The sequence below is a fragment of the Scaptodrosophila lebanonensis genome, unplaced genomic scaffold, assembly GCF_003285725.1.
Source record: "Scaptodrosophila lebanonensis strain 11010-0011.00,11010-0021.00 unplaced genomic scaffold, SlebRS2 tig00000024-arrow-pilon, whole genome shotgun sequence".
Classification (NCBI taxonomy): Eukaryota; Metazoa; Arthropoda; class Insecta; order Diptera; family Drosophilidae; genus Scaptodrosophila; species Scaptodrosophila lebanonensis.
The window spans coordinates 5,966,614-5,990,480 of NW_022060538.1; the positions used below are offsets into that span (position 1 = coordinate 5,966,614).

Below are 23,867 nucleotides of genomic sequence, written 5' to 3' on the forward strand. Positions count from 1 at the left end.
TTGAATGTTACCAATTATTGTTACAGAGCGGTCAGTGATCAATACTCGACGTGCGATGTGCGATGTGCGTTGTACAATGTCCGATGTACAATGTTCAGTGATCGGCGACGGGCATTCCATGAAATTCAATTAAGCTTTGACTTCGCTTCTTATTAAGCATACGCCATGTTGTGCGCAGTGCAGTGAAAGTGAGCATAATGAGCAATTTGTTGTTGTTGTTGTTGTTGTTGCAACTTTTCACTGCAATCTTGGCTTCAGCGACTGCTTCTACTGCTGTTACTGCTACTGGTACTGGTGCTGTTGCAGCTTCTACTGTTGTGGCAAGTGGCAAGTGCAGCACGGCCAGTGAACGGCAACGCATCAAAACGCCTTTCAATTTTTATGGCCAACAGCGCAGTGGCTGCTGTGCCAATTGATGTTGCTGTTGTTGTTGCTCTTGCTGCTGTTGCTGTTGCTGTAGATGCCCCTGGCTGTGTCTGCCAATTGATTTTCACTTGAGCCATTTCATTCATGCCCATTTCATTTCACTTAACCTCAAAGTTCAGCAGCACTTCAAGGCATTGTTGCCCTTCGATTTGTAACTTGAGACGCCCATTGTTGCGGCACGCACAACACATAGGCGAGCGGTATTGGCGGGTTAGCCAACAGTTGGCATAGCAAATGAGGGAATGCATTTATGAATTCAGAATTGCAGCCAGCCAGCATTAAATTCTGCAACAACTTGCAATTAAGGAACGCAGCGCACATCCGTTTCAAATTGAAATCGAAACTGTCAGGTTGTGTGCGCGAAGAGTGGGGAACATCGCGTGCCAGCAACTGCTGCTTCAGTTGCTCCTCAGTCTGTCAGTCAGTCAGTCGTTCATTCAATCAGTCAGTCAGTCAGTCGTCGATTCCCGCCAACGATGGCGACGGCCAACAGCCGGTGGGCATAAATCTAGCACAAGCACGACGAGCAAGAACAATAGGACGCCTCTTTTGCCGCTTTGTTGCATTTTGCTGCACAGCCACAGATGCAGATACAAAGATACACACGCGCACCCATACATATAGATGTGCAATGCATAACAAGATGCAAACGCCACACGCTTGGCCAGAGCTGCGTGATGAAGTGGCCGTCGTCTCTCTTGCTGCCTGGCCTTTGTTCCTGTTGCTGTTGTTGTTGTTGGCCATGTTGTGGCAGCCCTGTACACACAGAAAATTGCTTTTACTACTCGTACATAAACAATTGGCACATTTTACTCTCTTTCGGGGGAAATTGGAACGTGCAGCTGCCCCAAGGCGACGGCCAGGAAATTCAGGTTAGCATGCAAATACCTATCTTGCATGTATAGATTTTTATTTTTAATTACTGAAAGGGTCGTTGTGCGTTTCCACATTCAAACACGAAAATCCACTCTACTCTGGCAACAGCGTCAAATCAAAGAAGTTAAAGTCATGTTACGGCATCTAAAAAGAACCCAACTGTAAGTCAGTAAACCAAGCTAATGGATGTTGTTAAGGCCACAGACCACAACACTACCACCGCTTACAATTCATTCATGAAAAACCATCCGTCATGGTAATGAAATTTGAAAAATATGTTGAGTGTAAAAACTCGTACTTACAATCTGAGTTTTCATTTCAAATTTGATTAAAAAATATAATTAACATGTGTTGAACGTCCGCTAAAATATACATGATCTTATGTTAATGAATCATGGGCTAGGGTGTGCATCCATAGAAAAATGATTTGCTTGAAAGCATCCAGAAGACACTCACAAAAGAGACTAGGCAGCAGAACAAGCGGTATACGGATTTATATGTGGCAGACTCAGAAAGGCAACGGAATTGATCGAAATCGGATTTTAAAGTCGTAGTAGGGTTGTATCACTAGATCAAAAAGGAAAACTATATTTGTAACTTCGTCAAATGTAAGAAGAGCCAAAGTATTTTTATTCATGATCGGTATAACAAGACGAGTCGATGCAGCCATATCCGTCTCTCTGTCGCTTCCTCTGTTCATCCATCTGTCTGTACGAACTCAAGAATCTGGTAATGAAGTTATAATAACAAAACTTAGATACCCATACCCGTCTGTCCGTCGCTCTATCTCTCCATTTGAAGTCAAGGATCTATAAAAGACACTAGAATAACCAAATTCGGTTCCAAATTCTCCTCGGTGGGAGAAACCCAAGTTTTTGTTTTTAATAAAATCATTTATTCTTGCTACAATGACCAATAATGTTAAGCTTTTAATAGACATGTAATCAATATTTTTACATTAAATGGGCGTATAACATATTTTATTTTTATTTATTAGGGAAAATCGTATTAAAAATATTATTTATTTTAAAATCCAATTTGTGTCAAATGGAGTGCAGAATTATAAAATTAAAAAGACATTTCTTTTCTCTCTCATTTCTAAAGTAATAAAGAATGATGTTAAAGATTTGTGCTCATAATTTCTTCAGAACCTAAACAAATTAAATGAAACTTTTATTGTGTCTTCTTCCCTGTTGCTGCCTTTCTATGCCCCTCTTTTTATGGGAATGCACCTGCAGCTTCAACAAATAAATCGTATCAGCATCTACATAACGAAATGAAAACCATTCATTGTTCTAGCTGTTCGAAATAGAAAGATAGAGAGAGAAAGAGAGATAGATACCTAGACCGGTAGCTCAATGTCTACAAGTATGTCTTATCTGAGATGTAACTCAAGGGGGGCCTCAACCGACATATCAATTTCAATTTCCCCGAAACTATTAGACGCCCAAAAATTTTATGACATTTCAAAAAGACATTCCCACAGATACACACACACACACACAGAGAGAGACAAGAAACACATTCAGCTGTACTACAAAGACCTGAATTCATGGGCCTACGGATGAAGACAACTGTTGCTCATAAAACGAAACACACACCAAAACGAAAGCCATGGGTCAGTTTTGAATAATTTATAGCACAACAAACCTGAGCAGAGCAATTCAATTTCTATTCTCCCCCTCCCACCCATTTATTTGTTTGTTTCTCTTCATTTTATTCAAAGCGAAAAATGCTAATTTGGTCGCGTCGCTGAAACTGAAACTGACGCGACTCCCAGTCGTGCATTGTAAGGCAAATGAGGCAAATGTCAAAAGAAAGTTAATTAGCCGGACCCGAACAGATGCAGGGCCAGATCTAGTCTTAGAAAGAGACCCGGCCTCGACCGCCATCCCGACCCCGACCCCGACTCCGACTCCGGCCCAACCAAGACGGAGCGTGTCAGTGACCAAATTGAAAACAATGTTTAAAAATTAACAACTATTTTCTAAACACTTGTGTTGTCGGCCTGTGCAGCAGACAATGTCAAGGGTTCGCCTTTTAATTGTTAGCAAGTGAAGCGGCCCAAAGACCGAGAAAAAGAAGCACGTTGCGCTTCGCTGCATAACCGCACAAGGAGAGTGGTAAGAGGGGGGGTTAGTGAAGTAAGCGAGGGGTGAAAAGGTTGAGGAGTGCCGACCACCTTGGCGCACTCCTCATGCAAATTTGTGCGCTGTAATTGTGTGAATAAAAGTTAACATTTGTGGACGTCATTGTGGCACGCAACAATCTTTTCGACCTGGCTGATGAGTTCCTTCATTTCCGTGGCATTTTGTTGTTGTTATTGCTTACATTTGCGCAAATGAAAATGAATTCATTTCATATATTTTGACTTCCTGGGAATTCAAATTAGCATAGTTTCTATTTTTTTTGTTCTATGGCAGGGAACTGTGCTAATGTGCCGGCAAGTAGCGTCTGCACCATTACGCATTGACTTGCTTGCGATTCATAATGCCCTCATCTACATATCCAGATCATTAACTTGGCCACAATGCTGTGCAAATTGTAGGCGAATTTCACTTTTTTCTCCACTCTTTCATCTTTTGCTTAAAGTTCAACGAGCGAGTGTGTAATACATCTGTGGCATACTAAAAAAATTTAAAACAAAAAACCAGTTAAATAACAAGCAAGTGAAGCGAAGGAAATTGCAAATTTCCGGCACATAACCTGTGGCTCTAAATGGCTTTGAGCCCTTTTGGTGCGCTCTTTTCTCGCCACTGGCATTGGCACTTAATTAAAAAAAAATACTTTCACTAACTTTACAACATAATGGCATATATATTCATTTTCCAGCATTTTGTTGTAGTTTATAATTATGAAAAAATTTATGCAAAGTAGCAATGGGGGTCTTCTTCCCCCTCTCACGGATTGCTAAGCAACTAATGCACTTACGCCTCCTTTTCAATAACTTGTTATAGTTAGTAACATTTTCGTCTCATTATTAACAAATGCAAGAAGTTTTCCACAGTGCAGGGTTATTTTGAAGAATCACAAGAAATTAAAGAACGCAAAAGGTATCATGAATTATTAAACTCTTTTACCAAATACGGCAGTATGGAGTGTAGATTCACACGATGCGGCAATGTTGGAATGCTTTTTTGAATTTTGTCATTTGTAAATTAGCCCACTAAATTAGGTAACTTCGTGCCTTAACCCTAATACCCTACAAATAGACAATCAACTGCAGTTTATGCAGTTGGGTCGTAATGTGGAAATGTGCGACAGAACTCTCAGGCTAATTTGTTTTTCACTGCCAATAATTTTCAAGGGCTTGCCAAAATATATGGTGAAGATGGTGAAGAGAACTTAAGTTAAGCAGATAAGACATAAATTATCCAAGACATGATTGTTGTTTTTAGCTGCAAATCAACTTCGCACCAGTTATCAACACCTATCTGCTAACAACAAAGAATAAATTAATCATGGAAGACTAAGTAACAGACAGTTTCTTTGAATTTTAGATTTAGGAGCTTTAAAACCACTTTTACCTATGACATGCTTTTCCCTTTGCAATTCCCAGTTCGCAAAAATTTGTATAATTTAAAACTTCTGCTGAAGTAAGTTCTAAGATGCTTTCTTCAATGATGCTCGAAACTTCAGCAAATAATTCAGGCCCTTTCACAGAGCATCTAGGAGACTAATGAAACCAGTTCATGCTCTTTAGCAGACATAAAATTAGTTACAATTTCATTGTAATTATTATCACTATTATGCATTGCTACGCCTAAAAAAACAACAAACAAAAAACAACTAACAAAAAGCTATGCCACATAATTAAACGTAGAAACTGTGCTGTTATGGACTCCGCTCCCATCAACTCGACATAAGCATGAAAAGGGGGTACAAAAAACTATAGCTAAAGGTTCACAAAAAGTTGGAAATAAAAAAAGAGTCGAAACGCTTTTGCAAGCCAACGTGCTGTCATTAAATTTAATAAGCATTTTTTAGGCCAAGCTTGGATTTTCAAGCAAACACACAGAAAAAGGCCCTAAAAAACAGCACGAAAAGCCAAACGCAAGCATTTAAAAAATAAACAACGAGCGAGCAATAATGAAATGGTGTGGCAAAATATGAAAAATAATGAAAAGTACAAATAGCATTGCCTGCTTGCTTGGACTACTTTTTTACAGAATTTTCCGCGACGAAGTAAATGAACTTTAAGCGCCCCAGCTAACGGCTCCCTTTTGCACAGATGGGTGACCAAATTAAGTTAAACAAACATTCATATTTATACTCTTTCCCAAATCGGTTAAATGTTGGAACCGTTTTAACACATGTGGGAACTATGCAACGCTCCAATGAACACATTCTAAAAAGACGTTCCAAACTTTGTATTCATTATCAAGCAACTAAGGAACTAGTCAAATGTTGATTTGTTGGAAACTTGCGCATAAGTTTGTCTGTATGAACTCCTGGATATGTGAGCTTGTGGACTCTAGAGGCACCAAAATCCGCAGTAGCATTAATCAAGCTATTGTGCAGCTCAAATGGACATAAAGTTTAGCAGCTAACTGACGCTGTTATAAATACAAACCCAATTTTGTATTCTAATTGAGTTTCTAAAGCAACTTTGCAACTCTAGTTGTTTTAATGGTTGTTTTAGCTGTTAGTTTGTCTGTATGAATGCAATAATCTCAGCGGCTGTAAAAACTGGAGGCACCAAAATGCGTATAAGCATTTGTCAAACAATTGAGCAGCTCAAGAGAGTTTAAATTAAAGGAGATTTTCACTATAATATGTCGAAAAGTGTAATCATTGAAAGAAGCAACCCAAAGAACTCAAGTCACAAGACTATGTGTTAGCATATCATTAATTAAGTTTATTGGTGATCTGACTGTAATGATAGTGTATACGAAAGTCAAATATATGTTTGTATAAATTGCCTCGCTCATGTTTTTGTTGTGAAATACGCACAGCGCCTTACATTCTCGGCGCATATTTTGTGAAAGAAACTGAAATACAAATTAAGGCTGCTTCCTCAATTGCTTGGCATTGGGAATACTCTTGCCAAATGCCTGAGTAGTATGGTGGAGAGCAGAACCCGTTAATGAAGTCGAAAACTGAGTAATTATGGCAGAGTGCTTAGAAAATAAAAACTATGCTGTAATAGAGCTTGATAGAAACAAAATGTGCTTTTAAATGTGCATACAATTGGAGCAGAGCTGGCGGAAGTACTTATAGAAGCGATTGGACCACACCGACGACAACAAGTGTATGGAGCTCACGCTGATGGCCAGCGGCATCTTTTGCGTTTGTCAGTGTTGCTGATGCACTAGATCCTCAAGCGTTTCTATTAAGTTTTAATGCAACAGACACACGCGAACACACGCAGACATGGACAGTCGTATATAGAGCGCTTATGGCACTTGTCGTGCCCATTTGGTTTGCAATGCTCTCGACACTCTTGAGCGCGCTCGCACACATCCCATAAAGGTAAACTCATGCGTCTGGGTTGGTGAAACGTCGACGTCGACATCGTCGTCGTCGCTGATTATTATAATACACAAAAAATAAAAAAGAAGAACTGAAAAAACAACAACAAGAAATCATATAATAATATCGCGTTTCAGTCTAAAAGTGCAGAACTTTTTCGCATTCAATGCACATGAGCGCACAGCAACGTGTTCTCAACAAAACTCGTCTGCGCTGCAAGAGTTCCACCAGCCAGCTCCGCCAGCACCCGAAACTCCATAACAGGCCAGCCACTAGAGTCTCTAGCCACCATCACCACCCACAGGCACATAACTACAAGTACAACTAAAGTAGTGGGATTTCTGCACGAGCTGCTAGTGCCAGAATTGTGGATAGTTGTGGCCATACAACTAGGGGGATACGATGGGGTTGGGGCTTCGCGCGCGTTCAGCTTGTGCGCTTTTCCAACTTCCAACTCAATTATAAACGAAAAAACGCATAAAACACATTAAAATTGCAAGTGGAAAGGTTTTGCCTTGTTTTCGTTTACTTTTCGTTGCAGTTTTCTACTTGTTGTATCTCATTTTTTATTTCTCAACTGCCACATTCTATTTATTTTCCCTGTGCATTTCCGTGCCTTTCAAGGAGAATAATGGTAAACTTTGTGTATCCTGATGCTTGCAGCTTCCTTGCAAGTACTGCAAATGGATACAGTAAGTTAAATCCTCAAGTTATAAAAATGCATATTTGTCTCTTGAGCCAACACATTCGACGAAGTAAAATATTCAATCTGCCGCAAAATCATAGAATGGCATAAAATTAAAGTGCAGCTTTAATTTCAAGTATCGCATAAACCCTGGCGCCATGATATTCATTGTTTATGCTGCTTTTTCCTTTATTTTTTTCTCCCTGCATCGAATTCGGTTGACCAGCAAGCGACTAAATCCGAAACTAAATTTATAGTTTCAGTTTTATGAAGTTATTTTGTTTGCTTTGTAGAGAACTGAGTGCCACAGGAAAAAATGGGTACACAGTATGTTGCAAAACAAAAAAATTGGCATTGGCTATGCCCTTTTTTGTGTTCATAACGCTGCATCGAATGGATGTTACAAGCAATGAAATTATAGAATTATTAAATGATTTAAAATGTATTAAATGGCTTCATGAGAAAGGCAATTGGAATCAAAACACACAACTCGCAAGCCAAAAATTGACTCCCACAAATGATTTCTATGCTAACTAAAAAGAAAATCATTTGTCGAAATTGTATTAAAGTATTGATTAAATAGATGTTAGTATTAAGCCTGACTGATTGAAGGACCGATATCAGCAGCAGTTTCATTGGACTCTACGATAGTTGAGATTATTTAGCGCTCTCTTGGCATAAAGCACGCCTTCTTTAAGTTTGGTGCGGGCGACAAACAGAGGCACTCCTACTTCAGCAAGGTGTTCCGGTAATTTGTCTATGGCGTGAATCAGAATCAGGGCAAGGAATTGGAGGTGAATATGATTGGGATGGACTTGATGGACAATCTTTATAGACGGTGGCTCTTTCGCTTAGTGGACTTCTCCTGCAGCGAGATTCACTTCAACTTTGACAATTGCCCATTCCGTTAATTAAACAAATAAATCTTTTCAGTGATCACTAAATATTCTCAAAAATGTATAAATCTGCAATAAATTGTCTGACCTGACTGACTGACGAACTGGGTGAGCACTTAAAAGCAGGAGAACACTTCGTACTTGGTTTGGACATTTCTTTCAAACAAGGCGTGTCACTCCATATACTTGTACGATGCTGTTGTTGTTTCATATCGCTACTAGTCTGAGTAAATTTAAATCTATTATGTTTTATTTGATTTAATAATAGTTAATAATTACTGTTTCTACAACATTCACCGAATGTCCATTTTAATGCTAAGCCATTTTATCTGCTAATAATATTATATGTCTATTCGGAAGAGTTATGAATGAAGGCTTTAAACAAAGTTTAATTGGACTATCTTATAGTAAGTCTAAGAAATAGTTAGTGGGCTTGTCATATGATATTTCGTTTAAAAAGCTAATGTATACCAAAGTTATTTCTAATAGGCCAAGAGAATCCCCCCGAGCTAAAACGACAAACGATCAATTGGTATGAACTGAGCATTGCATAGATCTCAATTTAAACTAAGTAAGTACTCGTATATAGTGGGTCTAATTATATACATATTTTGATACTAAACTAGCAACCTTTATATTTTCATTGAAGCAATTATTGCCACTACAAGTAAATATTTGTTTGGCATCCACTATAAATCGGCTTTACACATTTTTAAAGCCTAGTCAAGATAATCAGTGTAGCCAACCGCAGTATGTAATTCCCTTTTAGTTCATTGGCCAGAAGACAAAATATCTGCCTGTCAACTCGACAGTCTGAATTAACAAAATTGTCGTAAAAGGTGTGTTTACGGTCAACAAAGCTTTCATGATTACATTTAAATTACTCATCAGGTTAAGCGCGGCCTGGGAATCTCTTAACTGTAGATAATGAAGTTATATTTCTGATTGTATTCCAGTATACTATAACAGTATTTCTTAGTGTTTCTTAGTCTTCGCAAATGAACTACGTTTGCAACATTTTCAAAATATATTTTCTTGTTCTTTGTTTATTGTGTCTACTCAGCTTTAATATTTGTATGTATGTACATATGTATATGGGCAGATCCTTTGCTTAAATAATGGAGACTACTTCCGGAAATTTGCTTGTGGCAGGTCAGTAATGCACTTTAATATTAAAAACGTAAATTACTCGTATATTTTGTGTGACTCAACAAAAACCTTCCCTTGGCGCAAATGTTGAAAGCAGATCAGTAACCACCGCCACTGCCACCACCAGCACCACCACTACCACACCCAGTGGATCATTTGTAAGTATGCCGTCATCTGTGTGATGGGCAGGGAATGAGAAAGCAATTTGTGGCACGCAGCAGCGACGCTGAGAGATGCACCTGCACGAAATGCGAGTGAGCCATGAAAGCAAATGAAAATTTAAATAAAAGCGATGACGACAGAGAGGGAAGGAGAAAGAGGCAAAGAGAAAAGAAAAGAGATACGGCGACCGGTAGTGCTCTGCGCGACACCGGAAGTGCAATTGTCGCATGCGACTGCACGCCCACAAAAATAACAAAATGACAAACAACCCCCGCATCTCTGGCAACAACAATGCTGGAGCTAACGGCCAGCTTTTGAAATATATCCACTCTATATGCATATACTATAGTATATATAATTGTATATAGTATTGGCGTGTGTGGGCTGATTGCTTCATGACGGCGCACTAATGAAAATTTCCAACACATTAAATAAAAATCAATTTAGGCAAAAGTCAATGCCACTTTATCGCAGCGGAGTGCGCGACATAAATCCAAATAGAATAACGTTTGTAGTTTTGTTGTTGTGCTTAGGCGTGTTCATTACTTGTAGCTGTTGTTGTTGTTGTTGCTTTTGTTGCCGATGGCTTGTGCCAAACGCATCTCTGACATGTGGCAGTGAAATGGGTTTGCCAACGAGTCAGTCGGGAACGGTGGATTGCAGCGCTCGAGCGGCAGCTGTCAGTGTTATGTTGCATGTTCAGATACATATGTACATACTTTGGGTTGCATGTGCCCGATAATTTTGTAAATGGTCGCTGACTGGGCCTATCATACACACACACACACACACACATTTACGAGTATGTAGTTGTGTGCATACACATGTTCCGAGTTTTCCAAACGGCAATTTATGCTCTCGGTGGTTGGTAGGTAAATGTTATTAAACAGCTGGTTTTGCTTCTTTCGGGCAGGTTTATTTTTTTTTCTTTTCAATATTTGCTGCTGCAGTGGCTGCACAAACACACACACACACACACACAAACACACATGCAAAATTTTACCTCTGACTGTGGAATTCGTGAGCTGCGCAAATGAAAACAAGAAAAACCGGCATGGAAAGCCAGCAAAAAGACGCATTAACAATTCACACATTTGCAGCAACATAATTTTGACTTAGCGATAGAAAGATATGCCCAAGGCAAAGTGGGGTGCATGGGGACTTGAATTGCGGTTCCAAATGCCAGCGGTTTCCTAACACACACACGTGTGTGTGTTTTTTTGTGTCTAGTCTATGTGTGTGTACCGACAATTGGGAAATATTTGGCGGCACACTACTTGGCAGCATGCGATAAAGTTGAGGTTTTTGTTGAAAATTGGCAAACAGCCACAGACAACTACGAATCACACATGCGGAAAGCCAAACACCATGCCTTAAGTCCAATTAACTGGCGACACACTAATCACCAATTTTAACTATGAAAATTCTCATATAATTGGCTTAAACACTTCAAAATATGGTCAAACTTCAGAGTAATCATAAGTTCCTATCCAACCATGAAATTAAAAAAAGAAAAAACAATAAAAAATGCATCTCAATATTTATAAAATTAAATGAGCTGCAAAGATTTTCAGCGGCAATTTGAAATATTTGGGGAATATTTATAAACCAACCCGTCAAAAAGTTCTGAGTGACTTGTTTAGTTTATTCATTTTGTTTTTAGGTATTGGACATAGCTTTAAATATACAATATATTATAACTGTAACTCTAAATATAATAAACTTGGCTATTAAGGCTTAATACACGAATCGCTTAATACGTTTTTGTTGCTTTCTATACTGAGGACACTTAACGCATGACCAGTAATCAAGCACAAGACGTACTAGAAAGGTGTTCAGAAGTTCATATGCATAACGATCATTAAATGCCTTGGACTAGTGTTCCTTTCTAAATCTAAATATGCAATCAAAAATCGTCCTGCCTACAATGAATACGACCTTTGTATGATATGATGTGAATGTTAGAGGGAAGGTCGATTGCAATTAAAGTAAATACTAAAGGAACAAAATGACCTTACATAAACGAGCTTAGAAATATGCGATCTCAGTTAAAACTGAGAGATCTCTCTTCTGTAAATTATTTAATCCATCTGTACATTTGTGATTGTCTTCTAATCAATAGCAATATCGCTTCAAACGAATGATCAGTTAAATTATTTAAATGCAAACATTTTATATAAGTACTTATATGAATGTCTGATAATGGAAAATAAAGTATAATAATTTTAGTGGATTTTCTTTTGAATTCAATATTTTTAAATTTTTATTTTTAATTTTGATACTTCAGAGAATAAAAATCACAATGCTTTATATAATTGATAATATTATAAAATATATAAAGACTTTTCCTAAGAATTCAACTTAAAAGTTCATGGCTCTGTAACAAATATTTGCCATTGAATGTAACTTTGAAACTAATATACATAGATCTGATCTAGAACTTTTTCACTGAAATTCGTAGTGGGTTCTTTCAATCAATCAAGATTAACAAGAAGTACGAGTATTTGAAGTAGGCTTTGTACCAACAGCCATAACTGTCACTGTTTGTTGACCGACCTTTTAGCATAGTCAAGCCCGGAAAAGATTCCAAACAGCACAAAAAATATTTATCTCGAAAATTCTAACACAAAATTTCAGTAAGTATTCCCAAATAGCGCCCTATGGTTACCACCTAGTAACTGAGTTCCATTTACCCGACAGTCAGTGAAATGTCCGAATTGCAAGCATCGCTGCTTCTGAAACGGCAATTGGCCGAGTTGCAACGCAATCCTGTTGAGGGGTTCTCTGCTGGGCTCGTCAACGATGTCGACTTGTTCAAATGGGAAGTAGTCATCATTGGTCCGCCGGACACACTGTACGAAGGCGGTTGTTTCAAGGCTCATCTAGTATTTCCCAAGGAGTATCCGTTGCGTCCACCACGCATGAAGTTCGTCACCGAAATCTGGCATCCGAACATTGACAAATCGGGCGATGTATGCATCTCTATATTGCACGAGCCCGGCGATGACAAATGGGGCTATGAAAAGGCCGAGGAGCGTTGGCTTCCAGTGCACACAGTGGAGACCATTCTACTCTCTGTCATCTCCATGCTCACCGATCCCAATGATGAGTCAGCTGCCAATGTAGACGCTGCCAAGGAGTGGCGCGAGGACCATGCCGAATTCAAGCGGAAGGTGGCACGCTGTGTGCGGCGCAGCCAAGAGGAGGTTTAGCCAATGATGCATCACGCAGCATCGAAAGACTGAAACATCCAACCCAGACAAACTGAAAAAGCCAAACCACCATCTAACACACAATCTTGTAGCGGTCAACTTACAAAACTTCAAAGCATTAAAACGGACACGGAAGAGACATCTCCCTCTATCCGCATGAAATTTTGCAGATTAATAATGCCAGGTCTCGTCATTCGCTAATCTATGTGCTATTAGCCAGCAATTTTAGAAATCTTGGCCTGCAGCTGCAGCGAAAGTGTCAAAGGCTTTGCCACTAATTGACAGTGGAAATTATGGTCCAGCTGCAGTTGGCACAGTTTTTAATTGGACCGCTCCTCTCTAATTAGCCGCATGCACTACTCACTCACTCACTCGCTCGCTTGCACACTTCACTCTCCAAGACCAAACGTTGCCGCCATCCCCGGGGCAGGAATCAGTGCTAAGACGTCGTGTCAGTTGATTAGCCAGAATTTCTTTATCTGCGCGCCATTTCTACGCACTCGTCCCCCTCCCCGTACTCCCTGTTGGCCCCAACATGTCAACAATAATTAGTGTTAATCGTCTTGAGCGTCTTCGTCATAGCTCGCAATTCACTCGAGGCGTTGCCTTCTCGCACTTGGCCGCATCTTGACCGCTCACTTGGCCCACTCGGACTCGATCCGTCTGCTGGTCAGTTAAGTCGCATGCTTAATAGGCTTAGTCTTACACACTGACACAGTTATGCTCAGCATTTGCATGCTGGCCCGCTTCCATACTACGGCTTACCAACATTTTGCTTTGGGCCTAAAAGTTGCTGCTGCGTCTGCATTCGCGCTTCATATTCAAACGTGGTATGTACTGTGTGGTTTATGCGCCCCATAATGGAGTTGTCGGGGGCTAAAAAAAATGCAGGCAAGCTAATGTGACAACAACAGCAACAATAAGCACGCTGCCTGCTGGTACATGATGGTTTAGTCCAGAAAAAATACGATTAAGAAAGGGGAACTCCCCGACTTTGAAAGACCCTCGACCTAGTTTATTAATATTAGGTCGGCTTTGTGGCAAAACTAACGGATGCAATCCAAAACATGCATAGTGGACAGCAACTTAACAAAATTTACAGAAAAAATATAAATGATTAGTTAGTGAAAGGGTTGGCCAGAGAATTTGTTCCAGCTCTCGATTTCTTTCTTCTTTTTTTTTTTTGGTTTTAAGTTACTACGATACCCTTGGGTATTGTGGAATTATTTGGCCGTCCACACCCTCGATTTCTGTTTCATATGTTTCGCCTTTTTTCCACAATCAAGTACAATTTTGCATTTAATACCTTAATTATTATTTAATCTTTTACAATAGGAAATATTTCAAATCAAGAATTTCTATTTAAACGAGTTGAAATCTAATAAACTATTTCATCTTTCATAATAGGAAATATTTCAAATAAAGAATATCTCTAAAGAGTTGAATTCTAATAAAACTATCCTTTATTGGCGCGATAAGTGGTGTGCGGAAGTTAAAAAACAATTATATTATAGTAAGGAATGTAATTAAAATGTAAATGCATAAATTTCTACCAACCAGTACATTCATTATTTTGAAAAGTGAATGAATAAGCATTCTTGAATCAGGTGCCCTTCTAAGTCTTTTGATATTCTTAACTACAATTTTTAATGAATGACTTTTAATTTGTTTATGTTAAAAGCTATATTAAAAGGTTTCCAACGCTTAAAGTTAGAAAGCTGCTTTGCTTTCCAATAATTTTAGACCTAAGCAAAAAATGTAAATCTATCAAGTTTTATTTTGTAAAACGTTGTTTAAAACGTTTGTTACATAAATTAATTTTAAAGTTTATAAGTTTTTCCCTCAAGACTTACTTTTGGAACTTGTAAAACCGTAACCCTAATGGGTATATGAAAGGAAGGGTATTTTTAATGCCAAGTAAAATGTCACCACTTTTAAAGCTTTATCTTAATCTTAATGTTCGTAGTACATGACATTTGCCAAAAATGCCGTTATGTTGATCAAAGATTGTATTTTTGCAAAATTGTATATTCTGCTACTATCTGTGGCATAAACTGTTAACAAACTTGTATGCCCTTTTACCCCGCTGGTTAGGGTACAGCCCATATAAAAAATATTGAAATTGCTCAAAGCATTTTTTTTTGTGGTTAGCTGGAGTTGCCGCAGTCTTTGTTGTTGTTGTTGTTGCTGTTATTGTTGTCGCTGGCTTTAACCATGTTTATTAGCAACAAGTTCTGCATTTTTATTTTTTTTTTTTTTTTTTTTTTTTTTTTTTTTTTTTTTTTTGGTTGTGTGGCAAGCGGAGCGCAGCCTTTTGGTGGTGTTCTTCCAAAGTCAAATTGCTGCACGCCCGAAAGTTGCGAGTTTTGTTTTGCTACGCGGTTGTTATTGCTGTTGTTATTATTGTAGTGGTTGTTGTTGTTGTTGTTGTCAACTTAAATGTGACTCAAATACTGAACATTTACGGGCCTTGGGCTTTATATAACAGATCAGCGCATACTTTTATTTTATGGGTGTGGAAAAATGTTGGAGCTGCCGAATCGCCTGGCAATAAGATTTCAAGCAGCGCTTTATGATTCAGCGCTTTGGTCAACGGCCGGCGCAATCAATTTAGCGTCTTAGCCATGGCTAAATACACACACACACACACACACACACATGCACACAAAAGCCAAGAAACACAAATGAGCACAAATCAGTGGGCAATTTCGAAACTGGGTAAATAAGGCCATGCACCTTCAGACTGGCCGGCATACCAGCCAGCATGTGGAGACGTTGTTGTTGTTGTTAAGCAAAAACAACAAAAAATAATAACAACGCTGAAAATCAGCAACTAGAGAGGTGAGGCAGAAATACTCGTAGAAGCATCACCAACAGCAGCAAAAAAAAAACGAAAACGAACGAACTACAAAATAAAAGAAAAGAAAACACCGCAAACCTGAAATCGAATCGAACCCAACTGAACTGAAGACGCGCGCTTCGTTCTACGACGGCGGGCGAAACTCACTCAGCCAGTAGAAATTGAATTGATGTTGTTGTTTGTGTTTGTGCTTGTGTTGGCCAGGCAGACAGGCAGCCAGCAGACAACAAAAACCGGCTCTGGCTTGGCTTCGTCTCTCTGGCCTGGCCCCAAGATTTCTTTCTTTTGAGATCCGAGACTGGGTGTGGGGCTCTGACGGACAGGCCCAAGCGCAAGCCCAGGCCCAGGCTCTGGCCACAGAGAATGCGCTGCTGTTTTAAAAATAGCCAACTGCCTGTAACTGAACTGCAGGCGGCTAGGGTGAAATCTTCCATAAAAGTGACCGCGATGCGTGGCATTAGATGCAGGTAGCAAAGCACAAGGGTCACAGGTCAGCCTCATTATAGAGACGAGGGTGGAAAAACGCTTGCTGGGGAACGAACAAGTGCGATTTGTCGATTTGATCGACAAGCACCGATCGGCTTGCTGAGCGCAGCGCATTTCTTGGAAATCCTGACTTAAAGGTGCCGGAAAGCGCATGTTTTGAAATACACACACAAACATATGTGTATATACATACATACATGCATAGGTACATACAGATATGTGTATATTTATATATTTGCTGATGTTGTTTTTATTATACTTGACTTGGGACTTACCTATGAGATATGTGTTGAGAATGCGGCGAACGAAATACAGAAATCCAATAGACAACTCGTACTCGAGTCTGTTTGTTTTTTGTATGTACGTCCGTGTGTGTGTGCGTATATGTGTCTGTTGGGTGTGTTAGTATGTGTCGGTGCGTTTCATACGTGTTAAGTAAATTCCAATATGCGCTAGCTGGCAGGCTGGCTGGCTGCGTTATACGAGAGAGTATCTTACAGATACCTTGGCCAGATACTGGTTTTGATTTCGTAAAGTTGTATAGTTACGTTCGTTATGTTGCAGCCTCGTCGGGGAAGGAGGGTGGCGGCGACGGACGTATACAAAGGCTTACATATATGTAAGCGAGAACGAGCCGACTGACTGCTGCCGTTCAAGAAAACCACGAGCGGCAACAAAAATGTTGCACCGTGCGGTTTTATAGCTCCTGCTGGCTTTGGTCGTTGCTCCTCGTCCTCCTTCTCCTCCTCCTTGCGATGAGTAATCCAAAATTGTTGTTCAACTAATTAAACAATTGCTTTGTGAGCGGCGCGTTCTACAACTATCGTTATATCAATACTCGGATATCTTTTTTCACAGAAAAAATCACTTAGTTGTTGTTTTTGCTGCTGCTAGTCTTCAGTACAATAGCTTGTACTTGTTAACAGCCTTTACACGCTTCAAGATTTTGTCAGACCATAAAACTCAGCGCACGTGAAAAATGGGAAAAAAATAAAAATTTATCAAAAACTACCTGACGCGCCGCGCGTCATAAAACAAAACGCAAACACTCTGCCGTATATTGTTGTTGCTGCTGCTTCTACCGCTGCTTGTGTATATTTTTATAAAGCGACGCGGTTCGTTTCGTTTTCTACTTTCAACGCTACGCGCACACGCTCGCTCTCTGCACACGTCCACCTGCGAAGCCGTCTCAAAGTAAACTAAAACCAAACTATGTACATTTTCAAAACTTGTTTTCAAGCGCGCGCTGTCAACATCATGGCCAGGCCAGGCCAGACCCTCCAGCCAGTCTCAGCAACATTTACAAGTCGCTGTCGCTGTCGCTGCTGGTGTAAGATAAATGCACACGCATACATATGCAGTTCGGCTAACAGATGTTGCTGCTGTAAAGCACTGGCAACATTTTAACAACGACTGCAGCAACATGTTCATGCTTAGCAACATTGTTGCTACAGCTGCAACCACGGGTTTTGTTGTTGCCGGCTTTTTCATACAATTCGCCGTTGTTACTGCTGGTCGTTGGCTTTGCCCACACTCCCCCATTTTTTGGCCCATTACGAGCAGAGGGTAGTTGCTTTTGATATCAACCACTACGACGCGCTACGTATTTACATTTCTACAATGCCTGCTGCCACTGCTGCCACTGCTGCTGCTGTGCTTATTTATTTAAACCACCCACACAGCCACGCCACGCAGTTAGACATTTGTTGTCTGCATTTAACGCTAGTCGCTGCCGCTGGTTGCTGTTGCTGTTTCTGTTCCTAAATATTTGATCAAGCTGTCAGACAGACATACAGTTGGAACTGATGCTACTTTACTGCTATGTATGCACTGCTGGTGTTGCTGGCTGGCTGTTCTGTTTTTCATTTGGCAAATGCAAAATGGCTGCTCATCTACTTTCTGTTATTTGTCTAAAACTGTCAGTTAGATTTGCTTTGCCTTTATCAGTCGTCATTTGCACTTGAAAAATTGTCTTGCCCCGGGCTTTGTTTATTTACACTGACTATACATACTACATATGCAGTCCCAACTCGATAAATCAAACGCGAACTCGCTATATATGTCTATAGGCAATCGATTCTAAGATGTTTACATCTTCACATTAAACATTAAATTATAAACTGCATTAGGCCTGTTTTATTATTTTTTTATTTTTAATTTATTCAATTATTCATCGACAAGCAAAGCTGTAGATAAAGAAAAATTACAATGGATAACTTAAAAAATACAATTAAAAGTACAAAGAAGTATATTAAATTATAATAATATCCAATAACAAAACCGAATCGACAGGAGAATTTTATTTTGCCAACGTCTGAATAAATGTTTCTCAATATTTTACCAAAGAAGATTTCAATTTCTGGTTCTGTTTATAGTCTCATCTAATGTAGTGTTTAACCCTCTAATGCCAGTCGATAGCTTTCGATATATCCATTTAATTTGAATATCTATGTTCCGAACCAGAAAACGGTGCCGAAATAAAAAATCTGAAATACTTGTATTACTCGCATCGAATCAATTACATCGATTATATGCGTTGACATCGAAATATACAATACCGATGAATCTCATAGTCTCATAGTCTGAAGTCTCATATCTTCCTAGATCCTTGCGTTCATACAAACATATGAGCAAGCGGACAGGCGAACATTTCTATATTGACCCGTCTTGATCAAGTATATATGTATGTATATAGTACTTATATACATTGGGATAGTGTTACCCTTCGGGTATGGCGCTAAGAAGTGTGAGCTTTGAATTGTTTTGCTACAATTTATATATTTTTTATTAATATTTGAATTATAATTCGAAATGTTTCTAGTAGAAAACAATGATCTATTTTAGCGACGACCTACTGTATATAATGATGTACACTTGTTTACCTTACAGCAGACGTCTATCTCTGATAAAGACAGCATCTTATCGTAACCCAGTCAGTGGTGTGGGCGTTGCTTGATAACAAACGCCACTGCGCCCCTTCTTTGTCGGATATATGCATGAGGGACATACATATGGATGTACATGTAGCATGTAAGTGGCCATGTCTGTATGGCAGTTGCATTTCCATTTGCATCTGCAACAATTGACAACAATTGACAGCTGCAACGCCTTTGAAAACACACACTCAGCGAGCGAATTTACATATTTACATATGTATGTACTTGTATGTAGAGAGTAGCCAGAGAGTACGTAACATTTGACTGCACTACGACAAGCTCACTTTGATGCCATCAATGCGGCAGTAACGCCACTTCCTCCGCCTCCTTCACAGCGATAACAACTACAACTACAACACATGAGGCTCAAAACAGCAGCAACATAAGTTGGCAACTTTTGCGTCTGGCTTTTGTTTGTTCTGCTGCAGTTGTTGTTGTTGTCGTGTAAAATTTGCATAAAGCTGAGTTTTTCCAAGAGCGTGCCAAATTTATTTAAAAGTGCCTTTGTGTGCGTCTGCAGTTCGCTCAAAATTATAGTCTGCCACATGTTCTGGCCTCAAAGGCCGGTCCGGTCCGACTCCTCAACTATTCACAGGCGCCAAGTTTGTCACTGCCACTGACCTGCCCCATCCACCCAGCGACATCCGTACCACCGAGCCACCGCCATGAAAGTCATTAAAAATGTTTAAATCGGCTCACCTTTGTGAACAGCCGGTGACCCAAAACGCTACTGCATATTCATGCAGCCGACTACACCTCATTTCATTTGCACTTTCGGGCAAAAGTTTCCAAAGGACACTAAAGATGTCCTTCGTGTCTGTGCCGTTTACGGCCCCGACTCATTATTTGCGGGCCACAGCGAAACTAACATCGCGTAATTACATTTCACAGTGCCAGGCTGAATATATTTTAGTGGCCGTTGTTCAGACGCATAAACACCTAAAAGTAGGCACTTGTTTGGATAAACAGGAAGTCGTGGCAAGCGGAAACAAGACCTAAATAACCAGAGAGCGACTTGAGATACACAAACAGATTTCACTCCAATTGGATGTAATAATAACGCCAATGTGTTTAACACTCTGCACTGAAAGTTATTAGAGTGATCTTAAACAGATTCCCATAAAATGAGCTGAAAAGCACTGCAAATATTTTATGTTTGCTGAAACGTTTTAGCCATTCAGCTTATTCAATAAATTTCGGATCTTGTAACATCAACAGATCACAAGTTCACTCTTATCCATGAACTATTTATTTGGAATTTTTATACAATCCCTCCATCTATTAACTAAGTATTCTACCACTTTAACGATTTCAGCAATGTTAAAAATAAGTTTGTGCAAAGTATTTAACTGGGAGAAGGAAACCTCTCCGACCCTATCAGCATGACAAGAGAAATCAATCTAGACATTTCTAGAACTACAATAACCAAACGTTGTGTCCAGATTGGCAAAAGTCCGTAATTGGACAAGCTTTTGGGTTTTTTGATAAATGTTTTTTTAGGAATGGTTACAGGTTATTTAAGATCAACTCTCACTCAACTCTAGCATTCCATTCTTGTTTTTTATTCAAAGTTATATTTTCAAGTAACATCAAGTAAAACTCATCATTTGCAATTGTTTAAAAGGGCTTTGAATTTTTATTTGTTTATTTATAAAATAACTCTTATTGATTTGACAAGTAATTTCTCCACCTGACTCTTCCTTGTATTTTATTTGATGAATTTGACACAATTCTCTACATTTATACACAAATTTATAGTTACATTTTACACTTCTACAATTAAAAACCACATTTTTGAAATCGCTTAAAATAAGTCTTACAATTTGTTTTAAAACGCGCTGGTAGCACTGCTTTGGTGTATTTACTGAAGCCCTGGAAAGTCGTTCCCTTCACGTAAACGAAAATTTAAATCGCAGCTCAAGGAAGCCAAACATGAGCAAGAAGTTTCCAAATCGCATCCTTATGGTGTGCATGGGTAAGCTAAAACGACATCTATCCTGCACCCTGGGACTGTATATAAAAACTCTGCTGGCAGGTAACATTTGTCGTTCACCCATTGCCGAGGCCGTAATGCGCGCTACTATCGAGAAAGCGGATCTCAGCCACGAATGGTATGTGGACAGTGCGGGCATCGAAGGCTGGCACTCAGGATGCGAGGCGGATCCCCGGACACTCAACGTGCTGGCCAATCACAACATCAAGTACAACAATCGCGCGCGCGTGCTGTTGCTACAAGATTTCGAGCAATACGACTACATATTTGGCATGGATCAGAGCAACATGGCATCCTTGAAGCGCATGGCACCCCAAGATTGTAAAGCCAAGCTACTATTGCTAGGCGATTTTGGCCTGAAGCCGGACGATCGCATCATTGAAGATCCATACTATGTGGGTGTTGTTGACATTTCTCTTTTAATTAAGTTTTTTGATTTAAATCTTCATGCAGTACGTTGGTGAAGCGCCCTTCGAGAAGATATACGAACAGTGTATCATAGCTTGCCCAAATTTTTTGAAGCAAGCGCGCTCAAGTCAAATTAGACTGTAAAGGATGGCAGACGTATCACACAAGGGTTAAAGCCGAACAGCTGTTTGCAGAGCGAGGGCTGCCGCACGCGGAACCGGTTCAACACTGCGCGAACACATGTTTATCGCTGTATCTGTTTAAATTGTTTGGTTGGAAGCGTGTGAAAATGGTGCAAAAAATTCTAATGATATGTTTGGGTAAAGATATGAAAAGTATATTCGGCATTCTTGGGTCTCAACTCACCTTCCTCCTGCAGGCAACATCTGTCGCTCGCCCATAGCCGAGGTGGTGATGGTGGACACACTGCAGAAGGCGAAAGTTCAGAACGTTGTTGTCGACAGCGCGGCCATAGGATCTTGGCATGTGGGCAATCGAGCCGATCCGCGTGCCCTCAGCACACTGAAGCAGCATGGCCTGGAGAGCAAGCATATTGTGCGACAGATAACGAAGAAGGATTTCAACGATTTCGATTATATATTTGGCATGGACGAGAACAACATGAGCGAGTTGCGGCGTCTCGCACCGCCAAATTCCAAGGCAGAGCTATTGATGCTCGGCGATTTCGGCTTGGAGAAATCCAATCGAATTATCGAGGATCCGTATTATGTGAGTAAACAGTGATTGACCAGAGGTGCTCAATTGCCTTTAACATTCATTTGCCCTTGCAGCAAAGCGGCGCCGCCGGCTTCGAAACTGCCTACCAACAATGCGTGGTGGCCTGCGAGGCGTTTATGAAAGAGCGTCTGCAAAAATAATTTAATTGTAATTTAGAAGCTAATTAAATTGTGTGAGTTTACCTACCAGTGGGGTTTACCTAGTGATACTATCTGCTTAATAAATGATTTCGTGTACTGTAAGAACTGGTTTGTCATGAGCGATGAATCATTTTTATTTTGCACTCAACGCCGGTATTTAGTTTACGTTTATCACGCAACTAGACAAGATGAATGTTCTTTTCGTGTGCTTGGGTAAATAATTCAATTTTAAAGGATTCTGGGTGCCTATATTCATATTTATTTTGATATATCAGGCAACACCTGCCGCTCGCCCATAGCCGAGGCTATCTTGTTGAATTTGATTCGCATACATCAACTAACGGATTGGCACACGGATAGCGCGGCCCTGCGGGATTGGAATGATGGTTTGGAGCCACAACCGCGCACCTTGCAAGTGCTCCGACAACATGGCCTAAGCACGAAACATTTGAGTCGAATGGTAATAAGAAGTTTAACGTAAAGGCCAATTCTTAGTGCAAGGAAATAGAGACAATAAGGCAGTTGTTCCACAAACTGTTAAAAGCTAACCCAAAACTTTTGTTGCCGCCTGCTTATTACAAAAGAGTGAAGGTTCCATTCGTGGCCAAAATTCAAAGTGTTATCTCTCAATTTCTTATGAAATAGTAATTTTTGTTTTTGTATTTTTTGACAGCAGTCCTCTTCGATTTTTACAATACCAATGATATTTGTAGTTTATAAAGTCGACTTTCAAGCACCACAAAAGCCCAAGTATCTAGTGGCTCTTGATAAACGCCTTTTGTAGAACAAAAGCCTTCTCAATACAACACAAAAAAATAGTTCACATTGAATTATTTTGTAGCTTTACTTCCCCACAAAGTACTAGTCCTGATCAAACATTTTACAGATAACAGCACAAGATTTCTACGACAACGACTTTATTTTTGGCATGGACGAAAGCAATATGGCAGAACTGCAACAAATGGCGAACAGCCTGAATCCCAAACCCAAGTGTCAGCTAGTACTGCTGGGCAGTTATCTGGGACGCAAGGAAGATGAAATAATTCGAGATCCATATTTTGTAACCAAAGCACTCAATTTAATAAGGCATTTTAATTGAACATTTTCATTTTACAGAGCAAAGGAATGGGTGGATTTCACGCGGCGTACCTGCAAATCAAGGAAAGCTGTGAAAATTTTGTACAGCAGCATAAACAACACAAGAAGGAGCTATAAGTTCTTGAACCAGTAATTTTTATTTATAAATGTATCAAGCTTTATAACTGTTTTATTATCTTTATAATGTACATTGCACTTGTATATTTCTCGACGTCCATATTATATTTTATACGTGCAATTGTGCAGCGTAAATTGGTCGGACTGGCAAATAATTTACCCGCAGTTTTCTTATATTTCAAATAAAACTGAAAGTAATACTCAATAAAACCA

At 39.7% G+C, this 23,867-nt stretch overlaps 4 protein-coding genes across 4 annotated transcripts; all 4 read left to right on the forward strand.

The window, feature by feature from the left end:
- Positions 1 to 12,237: 12,237 nt before the first annotated feature.
- LOC115622050 (ubiquitin-conjugating enzyme E2 G1) lies at positions 12,238 to 13,053 on the forward strand. Its single transcript, XM_030515924.1, has 2 exons — positions 12,238 to 12,302; positions 12,367 to 13,053. Exon 2 carries the CDS (start codon positions 12,375 to 12,377, stop codon positions 12,876 to 12,878), a length of 504 nt encoding a protein of 167 aa, XP_030371784.1. The 5' UTR covers positions 12,238 to 12,302; positions 12,367 to 12,374; the 3' UTR covers positions 12,879 to 13,053.
- Positions 13,054 to 21,092: 8,039 nt separating this feature from the next.
- Positions 21,093 to 21,817, forward strand: LOC115622010 (low molecular weight phosphotyrosine protein phosphatase 2). The gene is made up of 3 exons (XM_030515865.1): positions 21,093 to 21,135; positions 21,196 to 21,548; positions 21,607 to 21,817. Exons 1-3 carry the CDS (start codon positions 21,093 to 21,095, stop codon positions 21,703 to 21,705), a joined length of 495 nt encoding a protein of 164 aa, XP_030371725.1. The 3' UTR covers positions 21,706 to 21,817.
- On the forward strand, positions 21,709 to 22,541 carry LOC115621122 (low molecular weight phosphotyrosine protein phosphatase 1). The gene is made up of 3 exons (XM_030514667.1): positions 21,709 to 21,881; positions 21,941 to 22,290; positions 22,353 to 22,541. Exons 1-3 carry the CDS (start codon positions 21,851 to 21,853, stop codon positions 22,437 to 22,439), a joined length of 468 nt encoding a protein of 155 aa, XP_030370527.1. The 5' UTR covers positions 21,709 to 21,850; the 3' UTR covers positions 22,440 to 22,541.
- A 15-nt stretch (positions 22,542 to 22,556) lies between these two features.
- LOC115621123 (low molecular weight phosphotyrosine protein phosphatase 1) lies at positions 22,557 to 23,796 on the forward strand. The gene is made up of 4 exons (XM_030514669.1): positions 22,557 to 22,652; positions 22,715 to 22,899; positions 23,326 to 23,499; positions 23,556 to 23,796. Exons 1-4 carry the CDS (start codon positions 22,628 to 22,630, stop codon positions 23,652 to 23,654), a joined length of 483 nt encoding a protein of 160 aa, XP_030370529.1. The 5' UTR covers positions 22,557 to 22,627; the 3' UTR covers positions 23,655 to 23,796.
- The last annotated feature ends 71 nt before the right edge of the window (positions 23,797 to 23,867 follow it).